Source organism: Zonotrichia leucophrys, chromosome 21 (genome assembly GCF_028769735.1).
Source record: "Zonotrichia leucophrys gambelii isolate GWCS_2022_RI chromosome 21, RI_Zleu_2.0, whole genome shotgun sequence".
In the NCBI taxonomy this organism is placed as follows: domain Eukaryota; kingdom Metazoa; phylum Chordata; class Aves; order Passeriformes; family Passerellidae; genus Zonotrichia; species Zonotrichia leucophrys.
Window position 1 is genome coordinate 2,626,385 of NC_088190.1, and position 27,803 is coordinate 2,654,187.

At 43.9% G+C, this 27,803-nt stretch overlaps 1 protein-coding gene across 2 annotated transcripts; it reads right to left on the reverse strand.

Annotated features, from left to right (window-relative positions):
- Window positions 1-830: 830 nt before the first annotated feature.
- Window positions 831-27,782, reverse strand: MMEL1 (membrane metalloendopeptidase like 1). 2 transcript variants are annotated; one of them, XM_064730805.1, is made up of 23 exons: window positions 27,716-27,782; window positions 21,434-21,597; window positions 17,867-17,926; window positions 16,734-16,895; window positions 16,268-16,348; window positions 15,483-15,578; window positions 15,112-15,230; window positions 14,484-14,549; window positions 11,805-11,939; window positions 11,158-11,247; window positions 10,789-10,925; window positions 10,240-10,333; window positions 8,870-8,998; window positions 7,873-7,971; window positions 7,412-7,495; window positions 7,056-7,159; window positions 6,297-6,355; window positions 5,628-5,747; window positions 4,541-4,674; window positions 4,060-4,125; window positions 3,058-3,153; window positions 2,721-2,797; window positions 831-1,768 (listed from the first exon to the last, which is right to left on the reverse strand). In XM_064730805.1, the coding sequence occupies exons 2-23, from the start codon at window positions 21,585-21,587 to the stop codon at window positions 1,669-1,671; spliced, it is 2,262 nt and encodes a 753-aa protein (XP_064586875.1). In that variant the 5' UTR covers window positions 21,588-21,597; window positions 27,716-27,782; the 3' UTR covers window positions 831-1,668. The 2 variants fall into 2 exon arrangements, with proteins under 2 accessions (XP_064586875.1, XP_064586874.1); XM_064730804.1 differs by lacking the exon at window positions 27,716-27,782 and adding an exon at window positions 21,714-22,500.
- Window positions 27,783-27,803: the final 21 nt, after the last annotated feature.

Genomic DNA, 27,803 nt, shown 5'->3' on the forward strand with positions numbered 1-27,803 from the left:
AGTGAATTATTTTGCAGGATTTGATGTCTGCACCAGCTGTGGTTCGAAGAAGCTGAAAGCTGCTCCTGTTGGATGTAAATTTGGTCTTTTAGGAGCTGGAGCAGGATTTGTCACCAGGTGGCAGCATGGGAGAGGGAAAAGCTTCCTTTCCTTCTGGGAAATATCAGGATCTTCTTTTCCTCAGCATCTAATAAAGCTTCTTCTCACTGTCCACGATTTAAAGTGCAGCAAAACACCTCTGGGTGCAGAACCTCCTTTAGGGCTGAAGCATTTTGTGATTGTGACAAGGTGACACAGTGGTCAGCAGGAATTCGGGGCCATTTCTCTCATCTCCAGTTTGTGTGTGGGCATTGCTGGACTGCTGTGACATCTTGGATAGAATAAACTGCATTTTGTATACAGTAAACTGCATTTTGAGGAGCTGCCTGGAATCCCACATCTCTCATTTCAGCTCTTACAATATGGGATAAACTTACATGAAAAAATAGCGGAACTTCCATGTGTGCAAGTGTTGATTCATTGGAATTAACCCTTCCAGGCACATTTTAGTTATCCCTTTAGCAGCTGCATGTGCCAGAACCTTTAATAGCCCATCTCCAGTCACACAGGCAGTTACTGCCTTGCTGTCAAATGATTCCTATGCTAAAAAGAAAAGCATTGCTGGAATAATATTCAAAACTCACTATTAAATGTTGAAATTTAAGATATTCTCATTATAGTAGGATGCTTACCAAGGAAAGCCCCCCATATGGAAATCCTTGCTGAATTCACCACCATGATTTTTTTTTCTTTTAAATTTTATTAAAAATTAATACATGTTACATTTTCAATTGTAAATACTGAAAAATAGCCTATGGCAAAATAAAAAGGCACAGGATTAAAACCAGCTTAATTGTTTCCATGGATACATGTCTGCTATTTGGCAAAAGGTATTTTATACACTTTCTACAAGAATAAGCATCATTTTAAATATATCTCTGAAGGGTGGGACCCTGTAATTTAACCATAAAGACAGAATTTGTACTCCTACAATGTGATAATTGTAGTGATGCCTCACTTGAAGGGGGTTCTTTGGAGCAGAGGAACTCAAGTGCAGGAGGAGAGTGCGACAGGCATCTTGACACAGAGCTCACTGTCACCACAAATAGCAATCCATGAACCACAAAGCAGTGATCAAAGTGCAGGGGCACAGAAAGCACGAGAGTTTACACCAGCCCTAACCTGCTCTGGGGGAAAAATGCACCAGAACCAGAAGCAGAACACTGGAAACGGAGCAGTGGAACAGTCTCAGACAGCATTGCTGAGCCCCCAGAAAGCGGGGCTGGCTTATTAAAATTATTATTCCTTCCTGAAAAATAGATTCGTGGCTGCTTGTTGGTTTTGTTTCCTTGTGTGAGAACGAGTCCTTGTAACCCTGAAGCAGAGTCTCAGTAACAGTCAGGATGTCCTTGGAAACAGTCCTCGAGCCCGGGGACACAGCGCGGCTTTGCCAGCCTTGGGCTCCATCCCCGTCATCCCTGTGAGATTCCCAGCGGCTCTGGGACAGCTGAGGGCTTCCCTGGCTCTCCCTGCAGCAGCTGCCCCTGCTGCTGCCCCTGGGGCTGAGCAGGACGCCGGGCACATCCCTGCCAGCAGCTGGTTGTGGTGGCACCAGAGCGCCATAGTGGGTTACCACACGCGGCACGTCCCCGCGGGGTGCATGGCCGAGCCCTTCTTGCAGTGGAACACCTCGGAGAAGGCCTCAAAGTTCTGCAGGGAGCCCATCACCCTAAACAAAGAGAAGGGACTCTCATTTACATGGAAAATGCTGCTCTGGGGAACAGAAAGTGGTTAGGGGCCTCATGTTGGGGAGGATGAGACAGGAAAGGCTTATAAATATGAGTGCCTGGCAAAAGATTTTGAGAATATGGAAAGTATAAGTGAGATTGAAATGAAAGCAAGCTTTGAGATCCCTCAGTTACTGAACAACTGGAAAACAATGATATGGTCAGCTGAAGGTAATCCCCATTTAATTACACAGTACCCTCTGCTTGCAGAGAGGCCCAAGGGTCTGAGCAGACCCTACTGGCTTGGCAGAAGGGGCCCAAAGAGGATTTTTTAGGGTTTAAAATGAAACACAGTATGGTAATGTAATGATTCTTATAGGCTGTATGGAAATGCTGTAGGATTTTTATATTGTACTAGATTGGTTAGTGGGAATTAGAATATTCAACAGAGAAGAAGATTTATGGTATTGTAAAGGGAACTTCTCTCTCCTTTACTCCTCCTCACTCTCTCATCTTCTTTACCACACTCTTGCCTTCTTTCTCTTTACCTCTCTCTGTTTTTTTTTGGGCCTGCTCTGAGCTGTGGCTGCAGCTCCCAGCAGGGCCCTGCACCCAGGCCCTTTGCAATAAGCCTCAAATTCCAAGACCAGAAGAAGATTTATTGTATTGTAACGGGAACCTCACCCTCTGATCCTCTCTTTTACTCTCTCATTCTCTCTTTACCACTCTCTTTATGTCCCTCTCCCTCTTTGGGGCCTGCTCTGAGCTGTGGCTGGCAGCTCCCAGCACCCAGGCCCTCCACAACAAACCCCAAATTCCAAGCCCTGCCTTCAGAGATCTCTCATGTCCATCTGTCCCACCTCTGATGCTCCTACACCTCAGAACTTGATTGCAGTTCAGAATATGGGATGCTTTAGGAAATACAGGTAATATGGGCAATGAACAAAAACCCACCTGTACTTCAGAGGGCTGTGCACATCTGTCTTTATGGACTGGCTGGCATATTCTGGTCTGTAGGAACCACACCAAACCTGCACAGGGAGATTCATCATTAATGGCTCAGTATTGAAGGGAATTCATGTTGGGAACTTCTCAGCTTTCCTAAGAAGCATCCCAGTTTGCTGTGATATCACTGGGGTATGTTTTATAGAGAGGCAGAATAGATGTAATTATTTACTAATTAGCTTTTATTTTATCAAGGTCTGGTGCTCTGGGACAGATCTATGTGCCCTTGATTGCCCCCAGGGGTTTGCTCCAGCACAACCTGAGGCACAGCCCTGTGTGTTCTCACCTGGGCAAAGTTGAGGAAGAAAAGCTGTTTGTGGGACATGTTCAGTCCAGGCAGCTTTGGCTCCTTCCCTTCCTGTTCCAGCCACTTCAAATAGGCCTGGAAATGATCACAGAGCAACTCAGAGCAGCAGCAGGAGGATTTTGAATGGGAGGAGGGATTTTATTCACCATATGCATTAACCAGCATGCTTCCCTTCTGTATTTGTATACATTTTCTGTCTCTAATACAAACAGTGCAGAGAATTTTATGAAAAAGCTGTCAGCATAAGCACTGTTGACTTCATGGTCTCTTTCTACAGGAATTTGTATCTGTAAATAAAGTGTTAAATCTCTCTGCTTCTCTACAGTGATGATTTTCTCTCTTCAGGTAACTGCTCATTAAATAGCAGATAACAACCTTGCTCAATGTTAAATCCATTACCTGTTATTGTTGCACATTAATTGGCCAATTTGCTTTTTTTAGGTATATTGACATGATGGAGACAAGTTAATGTGCCCTCATGCTGTTAATTCCCAACATTCTGTTTCTGCAGCCTCCCAGGTGCTGAGACAATCCCAAAGCATGAAACAGAAGGGAGAATGAGGGGAAAAAAGAGATCCAGCACCACAGAACATCCGTGGATTCCATGTGCAGGCACATCCCCTCCACATCTGTCATGGCTTTTAGAACAATCCTAATGAGGTAATTAATTGGAATGGTGTCCCTTAAGGCTGGAATTTTGATTTCAAATTCAGGGTGTTGTCTAAACACCCTTAACACCACAGAGAAAAGGTTTTACTGTGATATCTATTAGGGTTCTTCGTAGGGAAGAACATTCTCTGAGCTCCACCCTTGGGCTGCTCCTGGGCGCAAGAAAGGCAGCAAGCCATGGGCTCATGAGTTTCCAGGTGTGCAGCTGAGGTTTTAGCTTTTGGAATATGCTAATATCATGATAATTGTCAAATTTTAGCACAGAATAGGTCACAGAACAGGTAAAGTTAAGGTTTTAAAGTTGAGGATTACCTTATAAGCCTGTCGGACTCCTCCGTTATCTGCAATATTTTCTCCTAATGTGCTTATGCCACTGACCTGTAAAAATAATAATTAAAATAAAATAAAAAAAAAAGAATGACAGGCCAGTTATACAACAGCCTGACATGCCTGGAACAGAGGGAGGCTGTGACTTTGTGCTGGGACAAGAAAGGAGAGAATGAAATTAGAGAAATCACAGGGTAAGAGCTGTAGGTTGGAAGAGAACACACACAAATATAACACTAATATAACACTAATATAATATAATATAATATAATATAATATAATATAATATGTAACACAAATATAATATCATATGGATAGAACATCACTGCACACAGACCCTGGGCTTTCTGGGCCGCACCAGAGTCCCCAGTTCATCCCAGTCCTATAGTAGCTGGGGTTTATGCTTATCCCCTGTTAAATTCAATATTTGTGCAAAGCCAGAGCTGTGGCTGTTATTGTCACTCACGTTCTGTCCCCCTGCCAGCTCCCAGGTGTAATTCCCATACTGGTGCACCATGCACAGGGACTGCTCCTTGAAATGCAGCGCTGAGAAGTTGCTCCACCAGTCCAGCATGTTCCCATCCTTGTCAAAATTCCTTCCTGCAGGAAAACCCAGGGACAAAAGGAAAGTTTTGAGCAAGATTTTAAAACTCTTGCAGTGTAGCAGCCGGGATGTTGGAGCTGCACTCCCTCTTTCCTCCTTGAAGTTAAATATTTTGGGCACAGTTTGTTCTCTTTGTCACAAGGCAGTGGAATTGTGGTCTCTGTTATTCCCTGATTTCCTGTTCAATCAGCAGCCCAGGTATAGCTCCAAGGCCTGGTTTTATTTCCAAGTGGATTTTGCAGTTATGGTGTAACAAAACCTTCCCTCAGCTCTACGGTGCAGGTTCTGTGTGGCCACATGACAGAACTGAGGTTTATAGAGAATTAAAAGCTGGAATCGCAGTTCTGGACTTTGTGTTCTTGGTTTTCTGGCTAGAAAAAGGCTTTTCTTTGCTCTGGAACTCAGTTTCTGAGGCAGTTTCTCTCATCTGCACAAACTTATTGAGCATAAAAAAACCACGTGGAAGACACTCCTGACTTGTAGAGTCAGAAGTGAGCTTTTCCCCCAAATTCATTTACATGGCATTTGAGAAACTTAAAAAAGCCAGTTTATTTCAAGCATTTGGGTCAAAAAACAAAGTCTCCTGGGATTTCAGGACACTGCTGACATTTGTTCTATCCAAAAAATATTGTTCACAGATTTCACTGTATTCAGGAGCCCATGGATCTGCTTGCTTTGTGTTTCTGATCTGATGATGCTACAAAAAATAACACTTTTTTCCTAAGAATTGTCATTGCCTCAATTTTGTTTTAACGCCTGCTTATTTCTCGTGCTCTGTTCAGGAAACACTCCTTGCAAAACGTTGCACAGAGTGTTCCCAGTGTGCTCCTATAGCTGCTGAGCTGGATGTGGCTGTGCAGGGATTTCAGTCCCAGTGCACTTTAATCCCTGCCATTCCTGCAATGAGTTTTAGCTGAAATAAAACCATTTTTTTCAGTCATCTCCTCACCGTTGTCATCGAAGCCATGAGTGATCTCGTGCCCAATAACCATCCCAATCCCTCCAAAGTTCAGGGCCTGGGGCTGGTGCTTGCTGAAGAAGGGGGGCTGGAGAATCCCAGCAGGAAAAACTGCAAAGACAGGGAGAAAGAGGGAAATGCTGTAAAATGGCTTAATTTTGCAGATTGTTTGCTTGGTGTAAGGGTCAGGAAGGAACAGAAAATATAAAATGATTAGAAACAAGCTCATGCCTCATGCGAAATCATTTCTCTCTTGATAAATGGAAAATGACAAGTTAATAAAGGTTTAATTTAGCACATCTGCAGCTGCAGCATCTCCCTGTTTGAGGCCCAAGCAGCATTTACATTAAGCTCAGCCTAATTTCTGCAGCCTGGGTGGCTCTCAGCAGTGCCATTGCACAGGGCAAATGCAGAGCTGCCCCATGGGCTGAAAACTCAGCAGCCCAGGACACACTGGGGGCATTCTCTGGGTGCTGGACCAGGCTTTCAAACCCAAGGCTGCTCAGTGACAGGGGTAAAAACTGGGGAGCTGAATATTCATCAATAAAGTGCTTGAGCCTTGCCCACAATTCCTGGATGGGCACAGGCAGGTTTGCCTCTGGATGCAGACCTGAACTGTTGTGTGGATAAAACCAGCTGGATAAAAGTGTTTAAACCTACCTATCTGGTTCCTGTTGGGGGAATAGAATGCATTCACCACTGCAGCTCCAATTATCCATCTGAAAATAAATGTTGCACACAGTTAGATAGGATGGTTTTTTTTCCCCTAGATATTTTTGAAATTTAATTCTGGTTAAAAAGTGCAAGGTATTTAGGAAAGGATTGTAAGGATATAATCTTTTTGAGGATTATTTATATATCTATATCTATATCTATATCTATATCTATATCTATATCTGTATCTATCTACATATTTCTCTATCTATATCTATCTAATTTATATCTATCTAATTTATATCTATATATCTATATCTATGTGTATATGTATGTATATATATACACATATATGTACTATATATCTATATATGTGTAATATATATATATATTCTCAGGAATGTATAGGTGGATATATAAAGAAATATAATTTCCTTGTTAGGAGAAGGAAGAACCTTGTAACAAGAAGGAAAAATCCTTATAAAGAGATTATATAAGGCAAGAATTCATGTAGGAAAAAGGATGCATTGGTCACAGCTGAAGAATTCCTGATACCAGGAAATACCTGGTGGCTTCTTTATGGGCAGCTTTCATCCCAAACACACAACATTTAAAAGGAAAAGCATTTTTCACTTTATCTTAGAATTGTTTAACTCCTTGATTATCTCAGCCCCAGGCATTCCCAGGTACCCACAGCATGAGCTGAACACCCCCACCATGAACCCAGAATTTAGGTTGTGTCTGTGGCTCTGTCTGGAAACTCACATATCTTGGTCAACTCTCTCTCTCAGCTTTTTCAGGCTCTTCTGGGCTCCAGCTCGCAGGTTTTCCAGGATGTTTTCAAAGTAGCTGTGCTCACTGAAGTTTAACTGCACAAACAGGGATCCATTGGTCAGCTGAGCAGGAAGAGGAACTCCTCATCCCACTGAGTGTCCTCTAAAGGACGTTTTGGTTGCATGGTTTCACTGAAGAGTTGGTTCTTTGCACCAATTATTTATTAATGTGTTTATTTCAATGTCCTTGAAAAGGGCAGTTGCACAGGTACAAATATTCCAGTGGGAAGAAAGCAAAGACAGGGGTTTATTTTGAGGGATTTAGTGAGATGTGCACAAAACACTTACATTGGCATATTCCAGGTCCAGTTTCTCATTGTGATCTTCCAAAATGTAATCTGGGTAGCCAATTTGTTCTTTGATTGCCATTGCCTGGAAGAAAAGAGTTGAATATTTCTTCTTAATTGTGGGTTTTGTCAGTGTGCTGTTGTTGGGTTGTTTTTACCAAAGTTTCAGTACAAAGAATAGTTAAATGTTTGGGGTTTTTTCCTTGGCTTTGGAATGGTGCTGATGGTCCTGAGGTCAATTAAAAGTTGGAAAAGTTTTTTTTGGGGGAATTGCGTCACATCCAGTTGGCATTTATTTTTATTGATGTGGGCTAACAAAGGACTGAAAGGAAAGGAGAATGTAACAGGATCATAATGTCCTCCTTTCCTCTTGTTTGTGGAGAAACTGGATATGGTGATACTACAAAATTCCAAATATTTCATGTTCATGAGGGAAAACTGAAGTTCTTTGTTGTGTCTGACCTTCTCACGAGCTTTCTCCTTGGATGCCTCATCCATCCACTGTAACTCATCCAAGGTCTCCACGAACACTTCGCGGATCTTCTCTATTAAATCTCGGACCTGAAAGAGAGCCAGGGAGACACTCATCATTGCCATGCCCTATTCCCAGCTAGGGAGGGATGAAAAGCTTCCTGCTGGAAGGCCATGTCTCCAAATTCTGTGCTCTAAACCATGGTGCCGAGCACCTCAAAGTGTGGATGTGACAGTTTTCGTCAGGGAGTGAAACAGATAACTGTCCCTGGCATCGTTCTGAGAAAAGCTGTGAGAAGCTCAGAGAAAAGAATGAAAACAATTCTTATCTTGGTCTGTGCACCTGGTATTTAGGAACATGTAGAATGTTGTACGTGACTTTATAGAGAGAAATGTACAAGAAAATGTTGTTCCTAACTATCCAATGGCATGAGAAATATTGTTTGAGAACCAATCAGGTTCTGAGTGAACAATCTTGCCTGTAAATATGGGGAGTTTGGTAATAAAATTTTACTTTATGCCTTCTGAGATTTTGGAGTGAAATGTTGTTCTTAATATAACAATGACATAAAAGAGCATCACAAATGGGTCCTTGCATCTTCCTGACTGGTGGATAACTCTCCCAGGCAGAGGGAATGGGCCATTGTGGCTGTGTTGTTGTTGTTGAGTCATGAGCAACACAGCCTCCCAAGGCATTCAGAAAACCCATTCCTTTTTATATTCTAGTCCACTAGAGGTGGACCTGATTGGTCCCTTAATCAAAACACCATTAGCTAATTAAGAGGACACCCATTTCCAAACAACCTTATGGGCTGTAAACAGCTTATTACAAAACACCAGGTGCAGATTGTTCAGAATTCTTTCTCTCCAGCTCCCTAAAACTTCCCAGACCGACTCACGGCAAAGCTCATTGAGCTTCCTCTCTCTCTCTGACCAGAGAGCTGCCACCAGAGTGGATGTACAGTAGTATGAAGGGTAAACTACATACCATCCTCTTGCTCTCACCAGCAAAAGTCTCCCGGACATACATGGCTCCCACCGCGTTCTCCAGGTTGTTGTTGACGTAGCTCACGCACTCCCGCCAGCGCGCCTCCTCCAGCGTCGTCCCGTACAGGGCCTGCAGCAACAGAGCCCACGTCCACCCAAAGGTTCCAAACACTGACTAAACTAACCCAAACACTGCCTAAATTAACCCAAAGGCTTCAAACAACCACCTAAATTAACCCAAACGCTACATAAATTGACCCAAATGTTTCAAACTGTTGGCTAAAGTAACCCAAAGGTATCAAACTGCCACCTAAATTAACTCAAAGCTCTCAAACCGCTGCCTAAAGTAACCAAAAGCTTTCAAACCACTGCCTAAATGAACCAAAAGGTTTCAAACCTCTGCCTAAATTAACCCAAACATTGCATAAATGAACCAAAAGGTTTCAAACCATGGCCTAAATTAACCCAATGTTTTCAAACCACTGTCTAAATTAACCCAAAGCTTTCAAACCACTGCTCAAGTTAACTCAAAGGTTTCAAACCACTGCCTAAATTAACCCAAAGGTTTCAAACCACTGCCTAAATTAATCCAAAGCTTTCAAAGTGCTGCCTAAATTAACCCAAAGCTTTCAAACCATGACCTAAATTAACCCCAACACTGCCTAAATTAAGCCAGAGTTTCCAAAGCATCACCTAAATTAACCCAGTTGTTTCAAACCGCCACCTAAATTAACCCAAAGCTTTGAAAGCACCGCCTAAATTAACCCAAAGCTTCCAAACCACGGCCTAAATTAACCCAAATACCGACTAAATTAACCCAAAAGTTCCAAACCATTGCCTAAATTAACCTAAAGCTTTAAAATCACTGCCTAAATTAACCCAAAGGTTCCAAACCACAGCCTAAATTAACCCAAATACCGACTAAATTAACCCAAAGGTTCCAAACCATTGCCTAAATTAATCTAAAGCTTTAAAATCACTGCCTAAATTAACCCAAGCATTGCCTAAATTAACCCAAAGGTTCCAAACCACTGCCTATATTAACCCAAAGGTTTCAAACCACCACCTAAACTAACCCACCCAAAATGAACCCAAAGCTTTCAAAGCACTGCCTAAATATATAAAGGTTTCAGATCACTGCCTAAATTAACCCAAACACTGCATAAATTAACCCAAAGTTTCCCACTGCTGCGATTGGGCGTGTTTGAGCATTCCACGATGTAATCCCAGTATCTGGAATGGTTTGGGCTGGGAGGGAGCCTAAAGTTCATCTCTTTCCAAAGCCCTGGCTGGGTTTTTGTGCCGGGCAGGCTGGGTTTGGTGATGATAAAGGGGCAGTGGTGCTCTCCCCTTGGTGAAGAGAGGAAATACCTTCCTGTAGCTGGCCCGAGCGTCCTTGAAGCGCCGGCTCAAGCTGCTGACCCGGTCGATCACCAGCCGCCAGATGAGGTAGTTCTGGATGGTGCTGTGTGGGAAAGCAAAGCTGAGTTTAACCCCCTCTAAAAACCAGCCCTAGGGCAGGCAGTCAGAGGGGAATCTGAATTTTGGATGGAGACAAGGAAGGAAATCATTGCTGCCAGTGCTGGGTGTCACAGCGTCTCATTTAACTGCAGTCATCCAGCCTGAGGACTGGGCTGTCGTGTCTGCTCTGGGATTCATTTCTTATTTTTCTTCTAGAATGTAACAAGAGCTAAGCCTGTCATGTGTTTTTTCCTTCCCATTTAACCTTTTCTAAGCAAGCAGCAAGTGAGACACCTTGTACTGCAGTATTTGGAATCTGAAACCTCCAAAGGCATTTTCTGTATTTTACAGGAGAGCAATTTTTCCTCAGAAGTTCAGAACTAGCAAAGGGGGTCCAATAATTGACATTTCAGCAATCCTTCTGTGACTTTTGTTTTATCTGTCCTGCAGTTTCTTTACCTGGCTGAGTACTTGGAGATAATTGCTTTCAGCTCTTGCAGATAAGGCATCCCATACACAACCACCTCCTCCTCTGGGTCCACCTGAACACTCACTGAAGACATGACACGTTGGATGAAGAAGGTCCAGTTAAATTCCTAGGCAGAATTTAACAGAGAGACATTCCAGTGTTGGATGATTAAATACCTCAGTAACTTTTGACAGTCTTATGGCCTTGAATGCAGCTTTTAAAGAGATTCTGAGGGTAAAATCAGGAATGGGAATGATTTTATACCTCTTTGTTGAAGCACTGATCAATTCACAAAGCCATTTCCAACTGGCAAGTAATTAAGAGACCCTGAAGGATGAGACTGCTCATGAAACACTTACATTGAATGCAAACTTTTCCTGCAGCTCTGCTAAGGTCATTTTGTTGTACAACAAGGTCACATCGTGCCTTTCCTCTGCTGGGGTGGTGGCCTGAGGACATTCACAAGGTTATTACAGGAATCAATGGCTGAAATCACATGCACACACACTCTAACAATATTCAGATTAACCAGTTCATTTTGGGAAAAGAAAAATCATTTGGTTGTGCCCAGTGCTGCTTCCAAAAATTCAGTACAGGAACCAATAATGTTTCAGGGATATGTTAACCAAGTGGTTCCTTCTGTCCTCTTTAGAGTGGAAGGATTTCTGGGGGATTTTTAGGGTGCTTTTGTAGGTTTTTAAGGATGCAAGGGAGCCTGCCCTGGTGTTATCCCAATGCATGGTTAGCAGAAGGTGAATTAGCCTGCTTTAGAAGAGTTCCAAATAGAAATAAGGCTGGGACTGGAGCAGCACAGCGGGCAGAATTAGAGGCACAGAGGCTCTGATTTTTGGGCTGCTCATGGCACAGAAATTCTTCTTCTCTCACTTTTTCTGGTCTGTGGCTTTTCTGCTGCATTGAAAACTCCTGCACAAACCAGCAAGAGGCTCTTCCCCCTCACCCCTTGTCCCCACCAGCCTCCTGAGGAGTTCCTGAGCTCTCTACTCACGTTTGCAATCTCTGTTTCAAGCTCCATGACCTTTGCCATCTCCTCCTGGACAAAGGAATCATTCCTGGACACATTCTTGTCCTCGCGGATCATTTTGGCGATGGTGATCATGAACTGCAGGTAAGCCTCCCTCACCTGCACTCGGACACAGAACAGGCAGGAAAGGTTTGCTGTCCATCATTTCATAGAATCCCAGAATGGATGGGGCTGGAAGGGACATTAAAGCCCATCCACTGCCACCCCTGCCAGGGTAGGGACATTTTCCACTATCCCAGATGGCTCCAAGCTTTGTCCAACCCAGCCTTGGACACTTCCCGGGATCCAGGGGCAGCCACAGCTGCTCTGGGCACCCTGTGCCAGGGCCTCCTCACCCTCACAGAGAATTCCTTCCCAATATCCCATCTAACCCTGCCCTCTGTCAGTTTGAACCCATTCCCCCTTTCCCTGTCACTCCAGGCCCTTGTAAACAATCTCTCTGTCGCAGACATCTTTTATGGAAAATCCTTTCTTTAGGATTTTTCCTCCTGAGAAGCTGAGAGGCCTCAGGAACAAAATGTAAACATTGGTTATCTGCTGCTGTGGAATGCAACAGGTGCATCTGTGATTGGCCCATGTTGGATATTTGTAATTAATATGCAATCACAGTCAGCTGTCTTGGACAGAGAGCCGAGCCACAAACCTTTGTTATCATTTTTATTCTATTTTTAGCTAGCCTTCTGATGAAACCTTTCTTCTATTCTTTTAGTATAGTTTTAATGTAATATATACCATAAAATAATAAATTAAGCCTTCTGAAACATGGAGTCAGATCCTCATCTCTTCCCTCAACCTGAGACCCCTGTGAACACCAGCACATCTCTCTTCACTCTTTCTGTGGTTCATCTTCACATTTCCCATCCAGCAAAGCATTCTCTTTGTCATGAATACCTTACAGGGCACTTGCCAGCCTCAAAACAAAAATCCTGCTTCTCTGGTGCCATGCAAGCCTGGCATTCTGGGTTAGAATTACTGCTTGGGCAAAGAGGAGGCTCTGTGCTTTGAGTTACACTATGGGAGCAGCGATCCAAAATTCCAGGGTGAACAGGGAAGGTTTGAGTTCTCTGAAAGTAATACCATAAATCTCCTCAGGTCTGGTTTTAGTGTCTGAAAGGAGAGCTCTGTTCCAGACAGTTCCCAGTGGCACCTTTGCTTTATTCCTGATGGGGAGGCTCTGACTGATTTATGCCTCAGAAAGGGCCTTGAAAAGACATTTGGCTGCTGAGGGAGTGCTGATCCCTGATGCAGGAAAACTCCATGCTACCTGTTCTCCTCCTCACATATTTTTCTCCCTCTGTAGAGCCTGGAAGCCAGATAAACACAGTGAAACTGTGGTGAAACTGAGTCTGGGCACTTACAGATGATGATTTGTGGTTTTAGGCTGAATGCTGAGCCTTAATCAGGCCAGACTCCCCCAGGCCTCAGGAGGAGTTTTGCCAAAAGATGCTGGACTAAGCACAGGGGGAGTTTGGGTCATCAGAGCTGGGCTCATTGTCTGGGGGCAGCGAGCTGGTAAATACAAATAAAAAAGCGGTTGTGTCTCCTCCTTGGTCATTAGGATTAAAAGCACAGCCTCAGCCCCCCTGCTTTGTGCCTTCAAATTAAAGCTGTATTGAGCAGAACTGGTTTTCTTTCTCTAATTTAGGATTGTCTCTGCACTCTACCTGGTTTCCTACCTCCTCCAAGTCAATGTGTGTCTGACCTTCATGCCCCAATGCATAAATATCCCTTTTTTGTGCTCTGTGTGCTGCTGTGGAGGTGACATTGCAGGGGAGATTCCCAGGTCAGCAGCTTTCCACACTTTTCCATTTCCAGATTGTTTTGTCCCTAAAGGTGCCCAGAATGTGTGGGGACAATCCCCTATTATCCTCACAGGGCTATATTTTAGCTAAATTCTATATAAAATGTAGCCAAACACGCTGAAGTGAGAAGAAAACTCTTCCCACTGATGTTTTCATCTGCCTTTACAACCATGAGACAAAAGAGTCTCAAATGCTGATTGTTGTCCCTCTGTATTCCCTTCCATTCTTGTTAGGAAAATTGGTTTGATGTTGGGCTGCAAATGCTCTTTGTTAGCAAGGCATAATTGAGGAAAATAAAATGTACTAAAGCAGTATTTTCATCTTGGAAACAGACAAATTATCTGGCTCTGTTTGCAAGAGCTTTCTGTGTATTTACAGAAACTGTTTTTGCAGAATCAGTGGTTTTGCCCCGAGCATTGGCAGGGGAAAGCAGCTAGAAAATAATCTCTCACAATTTCATGTAATTTTGGGGGAAGGGGAGGGTAAGTGGCAGCAGATTCCTGCTTGCTGAGCATCAGGGATTCAGAGGAAGATGCAAGCAAATCTGCACTGAAAATGTGAAGCTCTTCTTCAAAATGAGAGACTGCCTAAGCTACAAAACACAATTTTATTTTCTCATAACCTTCTTCATGAGTTGCCCAGCTTAGTATTTATACTGTTGTTTTTGTAAACTTTACAAGATGTTGGTTTAATTAGGAAAAAAACATAGCAATGAATGTCACAGCCTAGTTGTGGTTGTTGCATAGTGTGAAAATTCATGTATTGGGGTTTTTGAAGGAACAGGGATAAGGAATAAAGTTGTTTTAGTGGCACAGAATATATCAAAATAAGGGATACTTACTCTTTGATAGTTGCCCCCATTAAAGTAGTAGTCCCTGGATGGCATCCCCAAACTTGGCTGGTCAATCTGAAGGAAAATGCATTTCTCTGGTCAGTGGTGAGCAGGAACTGGAGGGTACAGCTCTTATCTCTGGGTTTCCAGGTAAGGACAGGGTGGATCTTAATGTGGGTTATAAAGCAAATTCTTTCACTATCCATGAAGACCCAAGAACAAATTTAAGTAACTTTTCTACATTGCGTGACTTTAAGGCTGAACTTCTTGCACAACCATCCATCAACAAACTCTGAAATACTCTTTATGTGTTTTAAACCCATGGTTTCCTGCTATATATTAAACCTCATCCTCATTTTTTTTTTAAGTCACAAGAATTTACAGCCCTTAAATGCTGTAAATCAGCAAAAGCTCCATTGATCCTTATTTCTTTTGCTGAAACAAAAATTCTGCTGCCATAAAACATTTCCCAATATGTCTTTGAGACAGATCTGACTCTCAAGGTACAGAGTTTTATACAAATTACCTACATTTTACCACTATTGTTCAATGGGAAGCTCATCTGTCTGCAGTGTAAATAACGATCCATTAGGATTTTCTGGCATATAAAAATTTCCCTGTCCTTTTTTTTCCTTACATAAATGATGTGTCTGCTGGAATCCCTGTCATCATTCCACACGAACATGTCGATGAGGACTCGTTTGTTAAACCTGGAGTTCATGATGGAAAGGGTTTCCTCCATGCTCCAGCTTGGCTCTGGGAGATAAAAGGGAAAAAATAAAACAGAGTTAATTTGTCAATCTGTGTCAGACTGATTGAAGCTGTGCAGTTCACAAGCTGAAATTTTGGAGATCTGTTTAAATGGATCAATGAGTATTCAATGTGTATATTAAATTAAAACCTTGACTTGTGTTTGGGAAGAGAAACTGAAAATGGAAGGATTTATTTTGGTGACAATGACAATTATCAGTAAATAATTCTGATGAGCCCTCCCAGGCCCAGCATTACCTTTGGTCTTACTCCAGTCTGCAGAAGCCACTGGCCAATCTCCAACCATCCTCAGGGCCTCCAGCAGGGGCAGGGAATCCCTTTGCTCTATGAGACCTGAGGGAGCAAAGAAAGACAAATTCTGCATTGTTTTCATACAAAAATAAAATCAGGAAAAATAGGTAACGGGCCTAACAGCTTGAATTTGCAACTGAATGTGTCACAGCAAAAAATAAGAGATATCCTGAAACCATCCTATGTTAGTCTTCAGAAAAGTTATGAAAATACTTCAGCATAATAATAACACTTAATGATAATATAATAGAAAATAACAAAATAATTATACATAATTATAATATATTATAATATAATAAATATAATATATAATTATTACCGCTATATATTAATAGAATGCATAATATAATATAATATAATATAATATAATATAATATAATATATATACCTATATATTATAATATATATAATAATTATAACTTCTGCAATACTTCCAGGGATGATTTGGAGTGGGTTGGTTTGGGAAGGATGAGCTGGGCCAGGTTTGTGCCTTCTGAAGGAAAGGCTTTGCATCCACACCAGGGTGGGTACCCAGCATCCACCCTTTCCACATCCCAAATGGGTATTTTGAGGTTTAATGAAAAACCAAGGCATTTTCATCCATCTGAAGATGAATTTTCCAGGCAAGGCCATGTGGATTAGACAGATATTGACTGGATTTTGTTTAAAATGCTTCGGTTTTTCTGTACAGCTGGTTTTGAACAGGGGAATTGATGGGAAATGACACTCACTCTCATTCATGCAGGACTTGTAAAGGATTTTAGCTTTCTGAAATGCTTCTCTGTCCCCTTGGTCTGAAGTCTCCAGCACACCTGGGGAAGGAACCATTGCAGTGAGATTTGTGCCCTGGGGACCTTTGATCATTTTACAGAAATCCCTGAGGACTCAGGGCTGTGAATTGTGGGCTGCAATTACTGTCAAACCGGAGAGCTCTTCATGCTATTAATGAAATAAAGTGTCAGGTGAAGGACCTGCAGACAGCTTGTCCTGCTCCTTTTGGAGCCAGCACCCAATCACTGCTGGATAATTTTTAGTGGGAAGAACAGGATGTCCCCACAAAATGGGAGAGATAAAAGCACCAGAGGGAAAAATATCCCAATGAACACTTCTGTACAGATTTAATTCTCTGTCTGAGGTGCAGTGAGGAAGCTCTGAAATAAGCACAGCTTTCTGGGGATGGAGCAGCTCCATGCCTACCTTTGAGGATGATCTCCAGCTCGTCCCTCAGGATGTCAAAGATGCTGTATCTGGAGCTGGTCTCTGGGATCACGTGCCTGCTCAGCCAGCCCCCACAGGCATACTGGTAGAAATCCTGGCATGGGTCAGCTGTGGGGTCCATGTTCTGGATGATTCTGGCAGCTGGGCAGCAAAAGTGGAGAGCTGAATTCTACAGAATGCCCAGGAACCTCTGGCACTGCTGGGGACACTCAAGGAGCTGCTTGGCAAAACTCATTCTCGCATTTTATGACTTGAGAAGTCCTGTTTTCTGCTTAGAAAGGGATCTGAATGGCAGGTGTGGAATGGCAGATCTGAATGGTGGGTGTGGAATGGCAGATGTGGAATGGCAGGTGTGGAATGGAAGATCTGAATTGCAGATGTGGAATTGCAGATGTAGAATTGCAGGTGTGGAATGGCAGATGTGGAATGGCAGATGTGGAATGGCAGATGTGAATTGCAGATGAAGAATTGCAGATGTGGAATGGCAGATATGGAATGGCAGATATAAAATTGCAGATGTGGAATGGCAGATGTGGAATGGCAGATGTGGAATGGCAGATGGAGAATGGCAGATGTGGAATGGCAGGTGGAGAATGGCAGGTGTGGAATGGAAGATCTGAATTGCAGATGTGGAATGGCAGATGTGGAATGGCAGATGGAGAATGGCAGATGTGGAATGGCAGATGTGGAATTGCACATCTGGATGGCAGAAGAGCACAAACTCCTGCAGGGAAGAGTGCCCAGTGCTCCCCTGGGGTCCAGTTCAGGCATTGCCCAAAAAAATCAGTGTTCCCATGGGACTGTTGGGAACATCTGTGCTTTACCCTCACCTCTCTTGAGGTGTAGATACCACAAATAAAAAGGTGAATGCCCCATGAGAGAGAAAATTCATTCTAAAGGGAGTTTTATTCTGCTTACAGACACAGATTGTGTTGGTGACTCCATGGCCTTGGCCACCCTGGCAATTTTCCTGTGCCTCTCATGAATGATACTCCTTACCCAAGGGGAAGTCTCACTCCTTTTCACCTTAAACTCTGAATTATCCCTTTTTCAGGTTCAGTGCCAGCCCACAGAGCCTCCCCAGAGCAGCAGGAATCCCCATTCCCCATTACCTGCTGTCACACACCCAGGGGTGGTGCAGACGCTGCCCGAGTTGGTGCCATAGTGGGAACCTGCAGGGAGAGGAGGAAAGCAGATGGAATCATTTGTTTGGGAAGGGAATTCCTCCCAAAATCACTCACCAGAGCCCAATCCCGGTGACAGCTCAGTGCTTTGAGAGCAGGAGAGTGAAATGTTGGTGCCTGTCAAAGACATCAGATGACAACTGTGAAGAAATCTGGGGATTTTTGAGGAAAATTTATTGGCAGCAGCACTACAACAGCCTTGACAGTGAGTTTTATCTCTCCTGGAAGGAGAATGAGACCATCTTTTCTACCTGCTAACTGCCTCCACAGCCTCCTCAAAGTGTGAGATCCTTTTTTTTGATAATTATTAAAATGCTCTGAGCATCTTCAAAGCCACTGAGGCTGAGGGATCTGAGGGATCTCCTTGGCCTGGGAGAAGGAAATTCATTTTGCTGCTTTGATTTCCCATTTAAAAAACTGGATGCCTTGCTTTACTACCCTTATATCAAATGCTTTACTACTTATATCAAATAGGCAACAATGTGGTTCCACTCTGAAAAACAAAATATTGGTCCTTTCCAGCAGATTCAGCCATTTTTAAGCTTTGTTTTTGATCCTCGTTTGCAGAAAAGAGTTACCAAATAATCACTTTCAATGCAAGTAAAAGTGCTTTACATGAGAGCAAACAAGATTACAGCAATTCAGAGGGAAATAAAACAGTGGGGGAGAAAAGAGGGCTTTGAAGTTCATCACTGGAAATGACATAAAAAGCCCCCACTGTGCTGGGGAATGTTCAGGGCTCAGCTGAGCCTGGCTGTGCTGGGTGGGAGCGCATCTGCAACAGAAAAATTCTGTGTATTCTGTGTCCTGCCCTGAATTTGGGATGTCCTGCTCAAATTCTGTGTCTGGAAACCTGAACAGGGGAGGAGAAAAATACCTGGAACAATGGGAAGCTTCATAGAGATAGTTATATTTTTTTCTCTTTTTTTCTCTTTTGTTTTTCTTTTTTTTTTCTTTTTTTTTTTCCTTTCCCCCCCCCCCTTTTTTTTTTTCTTTTTTTTTTTTTTTGGTGTTTGTTTCAGCATTTGTTGGTGTTTTTTTGTGTGCTGGATGAAGCCAAGCCAAATTTGTGGAGTTTGTTAAACCCTCCCATAATTAAACAATTGGCAAAAACCAAACCTAAAAGCCCACTGAATCTCCAAGGGGGAAATAAAATACTTGGAGGGAAAGAAATGAGTAGTTCAAGGGCAAAAAGGAAAGGAGCAACAGCAAAGAGCAAAGTGAGGAAGAAATAAATTGTACTCCAAAAATTTTGTGGTAGAATCTGTTAAATATTGCGGAGACAATTTCTCATTGTTTCCCAGGGACCAGGCAGGACTGAAATGGATAATATATTTATATATTTATATATTTATATATTTATATATTTATATATTTATATATTTATATATTTATATATTTATATATTTATATATTTATATATTTATATATTTATATATTTATATATTTATATATCTATATATTTATATATTTATATATTTATTTACTTATTTATCTTTAATTTAAAAATCAAAGCTTCTCTGTGTACTATAACCTGACAATGTCTCACTTCAGTTTCTGCTCTGAGTGAGGTCTGAACTCCCTTCCCCTCCCCAAGGCCTCGTGGTTGTAACTGAGCAGGATGAGCAGAATTTGGAATTCCAGGGCTCTGAAATTCTGCCCCAAACCCAAACCCATGGGAAATGGCTTAGGGAGAGATCTCAGTTTACCTGGAAAATTCTCTCCTTTGTTCCTCTGTCAATTCTGATCTTTTATTCCTCAGGACTTTTCCTGCCCCAGCCTCTGGCCATGACCAGCCCTGCCCTCCTTGGCTCCACAGTCTCAGATCTTTGCTCACTCATTTTCCCACCTGGAATTTCCTTTCCCTCCTGTAATCTCATTTCCCACCTAGAATTTTCATTTCCCACCTGGAATTTCCTTTCCCTCCTGTAATCTCATTTCCCACCTAGAATTTCATTTCCCACCTGGAATTTCCTTTCCCACCTGGAATCACCCGAAGCTGGAGGCTGCTCCAGCTGTGGGCAGGGATGGGGGCAGAGGCACAAAGTGGCTCCAGGGCACATCTGGACACATCTGGTGGGGTGTGAGGAGCACAGGGCAGCAGAACACCAGCCCTGCACTCTGGGGAACACTTCCAGGGAAAGTTTAATTGCAGATATGAGGAAATATTTAAGTTTTAGACCTGTTTTCTCACAGATAAGCCTTCCTTAAACACATGTAATGAGCACAGACCCTGCCTCTGGATTTGGATGAGACCAGCACTTGGGTAAATGTTATTAATACCTGAATTCTGCATTGTCTGCAGCCAGCAAAGGATGTGGGACAGATTTCTCCAATCCTTTCTGCATGCAGGCAGCAAAACCCAATGCCAAACTCAGTGTTTGATGCAGAAACTCCTCCTCCAGGACCTGACTCTGGGGAATTTCTTTCCTCTCCTTTCCTGAGCTAATAGAATCAACTTTCTGGTGAACTTCATGAATACCAAACACTCAGATTTTGCTGGTAGCAAAAAAGTGAACCATAACAAGGCTTTTTTCATGAATTGTTGCTCAGCATTGTGCAGTGTTTCACTCACAAGTGCTGGAAATGCAGCTCCCTGCAGCAGGGGAGGCACAGACTGTGTTTTGCTGCTGTGTTTTGCTCCAGTTTCGCTTCTCCCACTTTAATTTCACTCTCCTGTGTTTTAACAAAGCTCCCGGCCCAAGAGGCTTTAATGGAAGTGACAAACACGAGGCAGAGCTGCTCCCCAGCATTTGATGCTTCACAGGGTTTCAAAGTGGGGCTTTGCGCTTGCTGTGCCAGTGGGAAAACTTTGGTTTTACCAAGCGTGCTCTGCAGTTAAAATATTTAAATATTTAGGCAAAAACACTTCAAACTAACGTGCCTCAATGTCAGGTTGCTGGCAAGATATTTGCATTCAAGTCACTGAAGCAAATCACACTTAGAGATCCAACTGCCTGATGGAATATTTGAAAAGTCTCCTTTTCCTCAGCAGCAAGTGGCTTTTTTGGTTTTTTTTTAAGCTTTCACATTGTAATAAGCAATTTCCCCTTCAGGGAGATTGTTTTTAGAAATGTCTCAAAGCAGCTGTTGCTTTAAAAACCCTGGCAATAATGAATCTTGGCTTGTGCTGGGATAAAATGAGGAAATGTCAGCCCTCACACACAGGCACACACCTTCCCTCTAAAACAGCACATCAGCTTTGTCAAAACAGCTCTGAAAACTGCATGGAATTAAAGAAAAGCATAGAATCACATGGAGCATAATTCAAAATTTAAGTGAAAGCTAGCACAATCTCTGTGCACAAGGCAGGGAGAGCTCAGTCCCACACAGAGGTGACCTCATGGTCTCCCTGTGGTTTTGTTTTCATTTAGCTCTGAGAAAAAAAAAAGAAAAAAAAAAGAAAAAAAAAAGAAAAAAAAAAGAAAAAAAGGACTTTTTCTGCTGTTTGCAGAGGGAAGGGGAAGATAATTCAGATTATTCCCGGGTTCTTACCTCTGGTGCTGGCATAGAGGATCACCAGGGCGACGGCAGCGCAGGTCATGAGGAGCAGCAGGACAGCCAGCCCGATGGCCGCAAAGCTCCAGGGCTTCCTCCCAGATTTGGTCGATTTTTCCACAATATCCATTTGGCTTTCTGATTTCCCCATTATTGTAACGCTAAATCAGGGAGGGGAAAGGGTTAACAGCGCGGCTACATCAGGATAGCGAGAAGGAAAAAAAAAAAAGGAAGCAGAATAAAAGCAAAGAGAGCAAGAAAACTTCCAAATTATTACATGTATTTGTCCATTTGATTGTCCACAGATTTGCCAAGCTCATTCTCCATCTCCCGAGCCTGCGCGTCTGCTCTGGGGGCAGCGCCACAACTTCAGGAGCCTCTTTGGGAAGTCTGGAAAAGTCTCATGACCAGCTTGGGCAGCTCCTTCCTGGCAGGCAGGGAAGGAGGGGGGCAAAGAGCCGCTTCCCCTGCCCGCTCCCAAAGTGCTCCCTGAATAATCGGAATAATCCCTGCGTGGCGCTGGGCTCCGTCAGCAGCAGGGGGAGCCGGGCTGGGACTCTGTCACCTCTGTCGCCATTCAAGGGATCCGGGTTGGGACCCTCGCAGGTTCTGTCACCTCTGTCACCATTCAAGGGATCCGGGCTGGGACTCTGTCACCTCTGTCACCTCTCAGAGAATCCAGGCTGGGACCCTCGCAGGGCTCTGTCACCTCTGTCACTTCTCAGGGCAGTCGGGCTGGGACTCTGTCACCTCTGTCACCATTCAAATAATCCGGGCTGGGACTCTGTCACCTCTGTCACCATTCAAGGGATCCGGGCTGGGACCCTCGGAGGACTCAGTCACCTCTCAGGGAATCCAGGCTGGGACCCTGTCACCTCTGCCACCATTCAAATAATCCAGGCTGAGATTCTGTCACCGCTGTCACCATTCACGGAATCCCGGCTGGCACCCTCGCAGGTGCCCGGGAGCGGCTCCGGGGGCACGGGATGGGCACGGCGGGCGGCTCCGGGAGGCTGCGGCTCTGCCCGGCTGCTCCGAGCCATGCTCAGGCTGGGCAGCTCAGCCCCGAGCCCTTCCCAGCGCCAGGGAGATGCTCCGGAGGGAGGAGGGATGGGATGGGATGGGCTGGAGGCGCTCCGAGCGGCGGCGGCGGCTCCGAGATACGCGGGGCTCTGCTAGCCCGGGATTGTGTTAGCCCGGGATTGTGTTAGCCCGGGATTTCCATCTGGAGTTCTGTTATCTCGGGATTGTGTTAGCCCCGGGGTTCTGTTAGCCCGGAATCCATCCGGGATTGTGTTAGGCTGGAATCCACCCGGGGTTCTGTTAGCCCCGGGGCTCTGTTAGCCCGGGATCCACCCGGGACTGTGTTATCCTCGGGGTTCTGTTAGCCCTGGATTTCCATCTCCAGTTCTGTTATCCCGGGATTGTGTTAGCCCCGGGATTCTGTTAGCCCGGAATCCATCCGGGGTTCTGTTATCCCGGGATGGTGTTATCCCCGGGGCTCTGCTAGCCCGGAATCCATCCGGAGTTCTGTTATCCCTGGATTTCCATCTGCAGTTCTGTTATCCCGGGATGGTGTTATCCCCGGGGCTCTGCTAGCCCGGGATTTTGTTATCCCGGAATTGTGTTAGCCCCGGGGTTCTGTTAGCCCTGAATCCACCCGGGGTTCTGTTATCCCGGAATTGTGTTAGCCCCGGGGTTCTGTTAGCCCTGAATCCACCCGGGGAATTGAATCCCTGGATTTCCATCTGCAGTTCAGTTATCCCTGGATGGTGTTAGCCCCGGGGCTCTGTTAGCCCGGAATCCACCCGGGATTGTGTTATTCCGGGATTGTGTTAGCCCCGGGATTCTGTTAGCCCGGAATCCATCCGGGGTTCTGTTATCCCGGGATTGTGTTAGCCCCGGTGTTCTGTCAGCCCGAGATTCTGTTATCCATGAATGCCACCCGGGGTTCTGTTAGCCCAGAACTCACCCGGGGTTCTGTTAGCCCAGAATCCACCCGGGATTGTGTTAGCCCCAGGGTTCTGTTAGCCCTGAATGCCATCTGGGATTCTGTTATCCCAGAATGTTACCCGGGATTCTGTTACCCCTTAAATGCCACCTGGGATCCTGTTATCCCTGAATTCCACCCAGACTCTGCTATCCCTGAATTCCACCCGGGATCCTGTTACCCCTGCAGCCACCCCATTTTTCGGCCGCTGCCCTCGCAGGGGGTTGGGAACCTGCTGGAGCTCTCCAGTTTCCCAGAGCGCCGGCAGCTTTGGGGTGGGATGAAGGAGAAGTGTTCATAGAGTGTAAATCAGCAAACAGGCTGATTTATGGGTTGGTGCAGGCAGTGCACACAATTCCTGATGGGAATGTGGCTGGGAACAGCTGGCACAGGCACTAAAAGCGAGGGCAGGGTGGGATTCCCGTGGGTTTTGTTTCACCCCGCTGCAGACAGACCCCGGGAGAAGGGAAGGGTGGGCTGGGGGTGTTTTCCTCTCACTGCAAGAATTCACATGGCAGAAATGCCCGGTTGTGCCTCTGCACTCCAAGTTTTGTGTGTGAGCTCAGGAGGAGGTGCTGGGGGCAGAGCAGAGGTTCCTTTGTGGCTTTTTGCTTGGACACTCAGTGTTCCAAGGATAAACACCAATTCCTTCTCCCAGTCACCATTCTGCCTCAAAACCCATGGGAAAACTTCCCTTTCATTTTTCCTCTCCAGATTCAGGTTAACAGGGTCTCCAGGCGAGGGTGAAGGCAGCAATTCTGATCCCAGCAGCTGAGGAGGAGCGGGAGAACCCAGGGATGGGAAATGCTCCTGGCTGTCCATATGGCAAACAGAGCTGCAGCAGGCAGGGGCACTGCTAAGCACAAATCTATACATTTAATTAGGATTTAAGTGATCTCTCGTTTCTGTTTGCAGAAATTTCTGCAGCTAACTAAGATTGGTTAATGGGAATCTTCCTTGTTGTTGAGCATTTTACTCTTTCTTTACAACTAGGCTTGCTCCGAGTAGGATCTACCTGGTTGACATCCATAAAACTGCAACAGGCAGGGGACTCACAGGACTTAATGTGGCAATTTTTGTAGATTGAATGTAGCTAATTTTGTAGATTTAATGTAGTTAATTTTGTAGATTTAATGTAGTTAATTTTGTAGATTTAATGTGGCTATTCTCATAGATTTAATTGGCATTTTTTGTAGATTTAACATGGTTAATTTTGTAGATTTAATGTAGTTATTCTCATAGATTTAATGAAATTCTTTTTGTACCTTTATGTGGTTATTCTCATAGATTTAATGTGGCATTTTTTTAAGATTTATTATAGTTAATTTTGTAGATTTAATGTGGTTATTCTCATAGATTTAATGTAATTCTTTTTGTAGATTTAATGTAGCTATTCTCATAGATTTAATGTAGTTTTTCCTCATAGATTTAATGTATTTATTCTTACACCATGGCTATAAGACACTATTATTTTGTCCATTTTGGTGGTGGAGAACCAACATGCCAAGAATCTAAGAGCTTTATTCCTTCTGCTGTGCTAAGTGAAAAAAAATAAAAACCCAACCCAACTCAAACAAAACCCAAGAAACCCCTTATTTTCTGTGTGAGCAGCACCAGCAACTGTAAAGGACTTATTTGCAGAATCATTAATTTTGATTATCTCGAGCAGCCTTGATTGGTCACTGGAATGGAGCAATCCATCATCCTGGCAGTGCAGCAAGGTCCCTGTTCTGGTCACTGCTTCGGAGGGGACGGAGCTGCTTTGATTTCTGACACTCTCACTCTCACCTTGCAGCTCTGTGGCAAAGGCAGCTCCACGCTGGGAGGTGGAGTGGGGTTGCTCTGTTATTTATTTTCCCCCTAAATCTCACATTCAATTAAATTATTCATCATTTAATCAGCGCCTGCTGAAATTCTCATCTGCTGGTTCACCCCACTTTCTATCAGCCCTTCATTTTACAAAAGAGCTTTTTTTAAAAGCTTTTTTAAAGCTTAATTCCTCTTTGCAATCCTGGAAAGGTGAACACAGCTCTGGGGGTTTCTTCTTCCAGAGATTGAGGATCTGTGGGGGTTTTCAGTTCTTGGAAAACATCCTCTCTCCCCAAAGCAACGTAGACACGAACCAGATGAAGCAATGAGGCATTTGCTGTTTGGGTTGGGCCACTTTGAAAGGGTTTTTTCCCTTTTTGCTTACTTTGGAACTTTGCAGAGGAGGTTCTCCTGTTACTGGAACTTGGAAGTGTAAAGAGCTCGCAGTGTGGCAGGGTTACAGCTTGGAAAAAACCTCAAATCAGGGAATTTTACCCTTGGATCCTGCAGGGATGGGGTTTGAGCAGCCAAGCCTCTTTGTGGGGTGTGTTTAGTGGGAATATTCACCCCACATGTGAATATTTACTCCAAAAGTGCTTTGTCAGACATGAAACATCCCAAACTGCACAGAACTCCTGAACACAGAGAGGGAGCAGCTCTGGGGTTTTCTTTGCTTTTCTTCTTGGGAAAAATTCTCATTTCTGGGGGGAATTTAGGGCAGAGATTCCAGCTCTGGACAGCAAATATTTGAGCTGGTGCTTCACCTGTCTGGGAGACAGCACTTGAATATTTTTGTCTTCATATTTCCCCCGGAGAATCTGGAATAAATACCTGGGATGAGACTCTTCAATGCCATTTTTACCTTGCTCAGAAGTTTGGTTGCTGTGTCATAGTTGCCATAATGTCAAGTTGACCTTCAACTCCTCCTTCTGAAGGAATTGATTCTGAAGATTGAAATTGTCAGAAATTGTATTTTTTTCCCCTCTGCCTGTGTTTGTTTTGCCACCAGTGATGTGAACCTCAAAAACTTTGTGCTCATAAGAATACATGAGAATATATAACCTAAAATTATATATATATATATATGAACCTGATAGTAGTATATGAGAATATATTACCTGCCCAATTTTTGCACAGTTTTTGGCGTTAATATTGATGGGATTGAATGCTCTGGGTCACCTGAACAGATGATCCCATGGTTGCTGCTCTCAGAAATCCAGGGAGTGGATGTGCAGTGGAGCAGTGATTTCCCAGCTGGAGCTCTGGGGCTCTCCTGCAGGAATTAAACAGCTCCACCAAATGTGAAATGTGAACACAACTCCGTGTCCTAAAGCAATCTGAGCCAAGCAGGACGTGGCAGCATCTTTAGAGGGATTTGTCTTAAGAGTTGTTGCCGTGGAAACAAGGTCTCCATCTCTGTCTGGTACATCCTTATAGATATCTATAAAAATATATATATTTCTATATCCACATCTATCTGGGATGGGAGGGAAATTCTCTTCCCTCTGGCTGTCAGGGTTTGTAGTTTGCCCTGAATCCTTTGCCTGTGCATAAAATAAAATATCTGAGGCAGTTCTGTGTCAGTGGAAGTGCAATTCCAGATCTGGAATCACCTGTAGTGCGTTGAAGTGCAGGTTAGAAATGATCAGCTCCTCTGTGTGAGGAGCAGCTCCAAAACTCCTCCAAGACTGCTTAAAATATCTTTTATTTTTTACTTTTTTGGCTTTAATACAATAAAGAACCTTGAGTCTGGAAAGAGAGCTGTTACCTGGTGTCATCTGAGTTTCAATGTTCAGCTAACACAGATACAAAATCTATTTCTTCTGTGTGTATAAATTAATCTAAACAGGAAAACCGACCTGAACAAGATTTATAATGCATGTGTAAAATGGTCAGTTTAGTAACCAGAACAGTGTCCATTATTCCAGTCAAAATGCCAACAAATGAGATTATGATACACTTTTTACTTAAATCTGAAGCTATAGGGTGACATTAAAACAAAAAAAAAGCCCAACCCAGCAGCCTCTCCCTGGTGAATCAGCAGATGCCTGGCTCCAGGACAATGGCTGGATGTAGCCTGTGATTTATTGTGGCAGGGATGCTGCCCACAGAGGAGAACTCATTGTGCTCAGAAATAATGGCTTTGTCTCTGAGAGCCAGCAGAACCCTGTCATCTGTCAGCCAGCAGAAAAGAAATAAAGCCCAGCATTGAAATATCTCCTTGGAGCAGGTTGGCTGCCAGCTGAAATAAGTCCTGGTAGAGGCACAGTTTAGAATTGGGAAAACCTCGAAGTTTGGGTGATGTTTCAAAGCTCTTCTCTTGCTCTCCCTTTTGGGATGAGCATCCTTGGAGCACCCCCAGAATTAAAAACGATCAGATATCAGAGTTGCTATGCAGGAAAGGTCCAGCAGCTCCTGCCCCGAGTTTCTGGCTGCATTCACTGCAGAGACAAGCAGGTAAAAAGGTGAAGATGCCTTACCTGGCTCTTGTGGAGGAGGATTTTCAGCTGCAGAGCTGCCTGGAGCAGTCTGTGGGGTGGAACTGGGCTGGTTGTGTCTCCTGGCAGT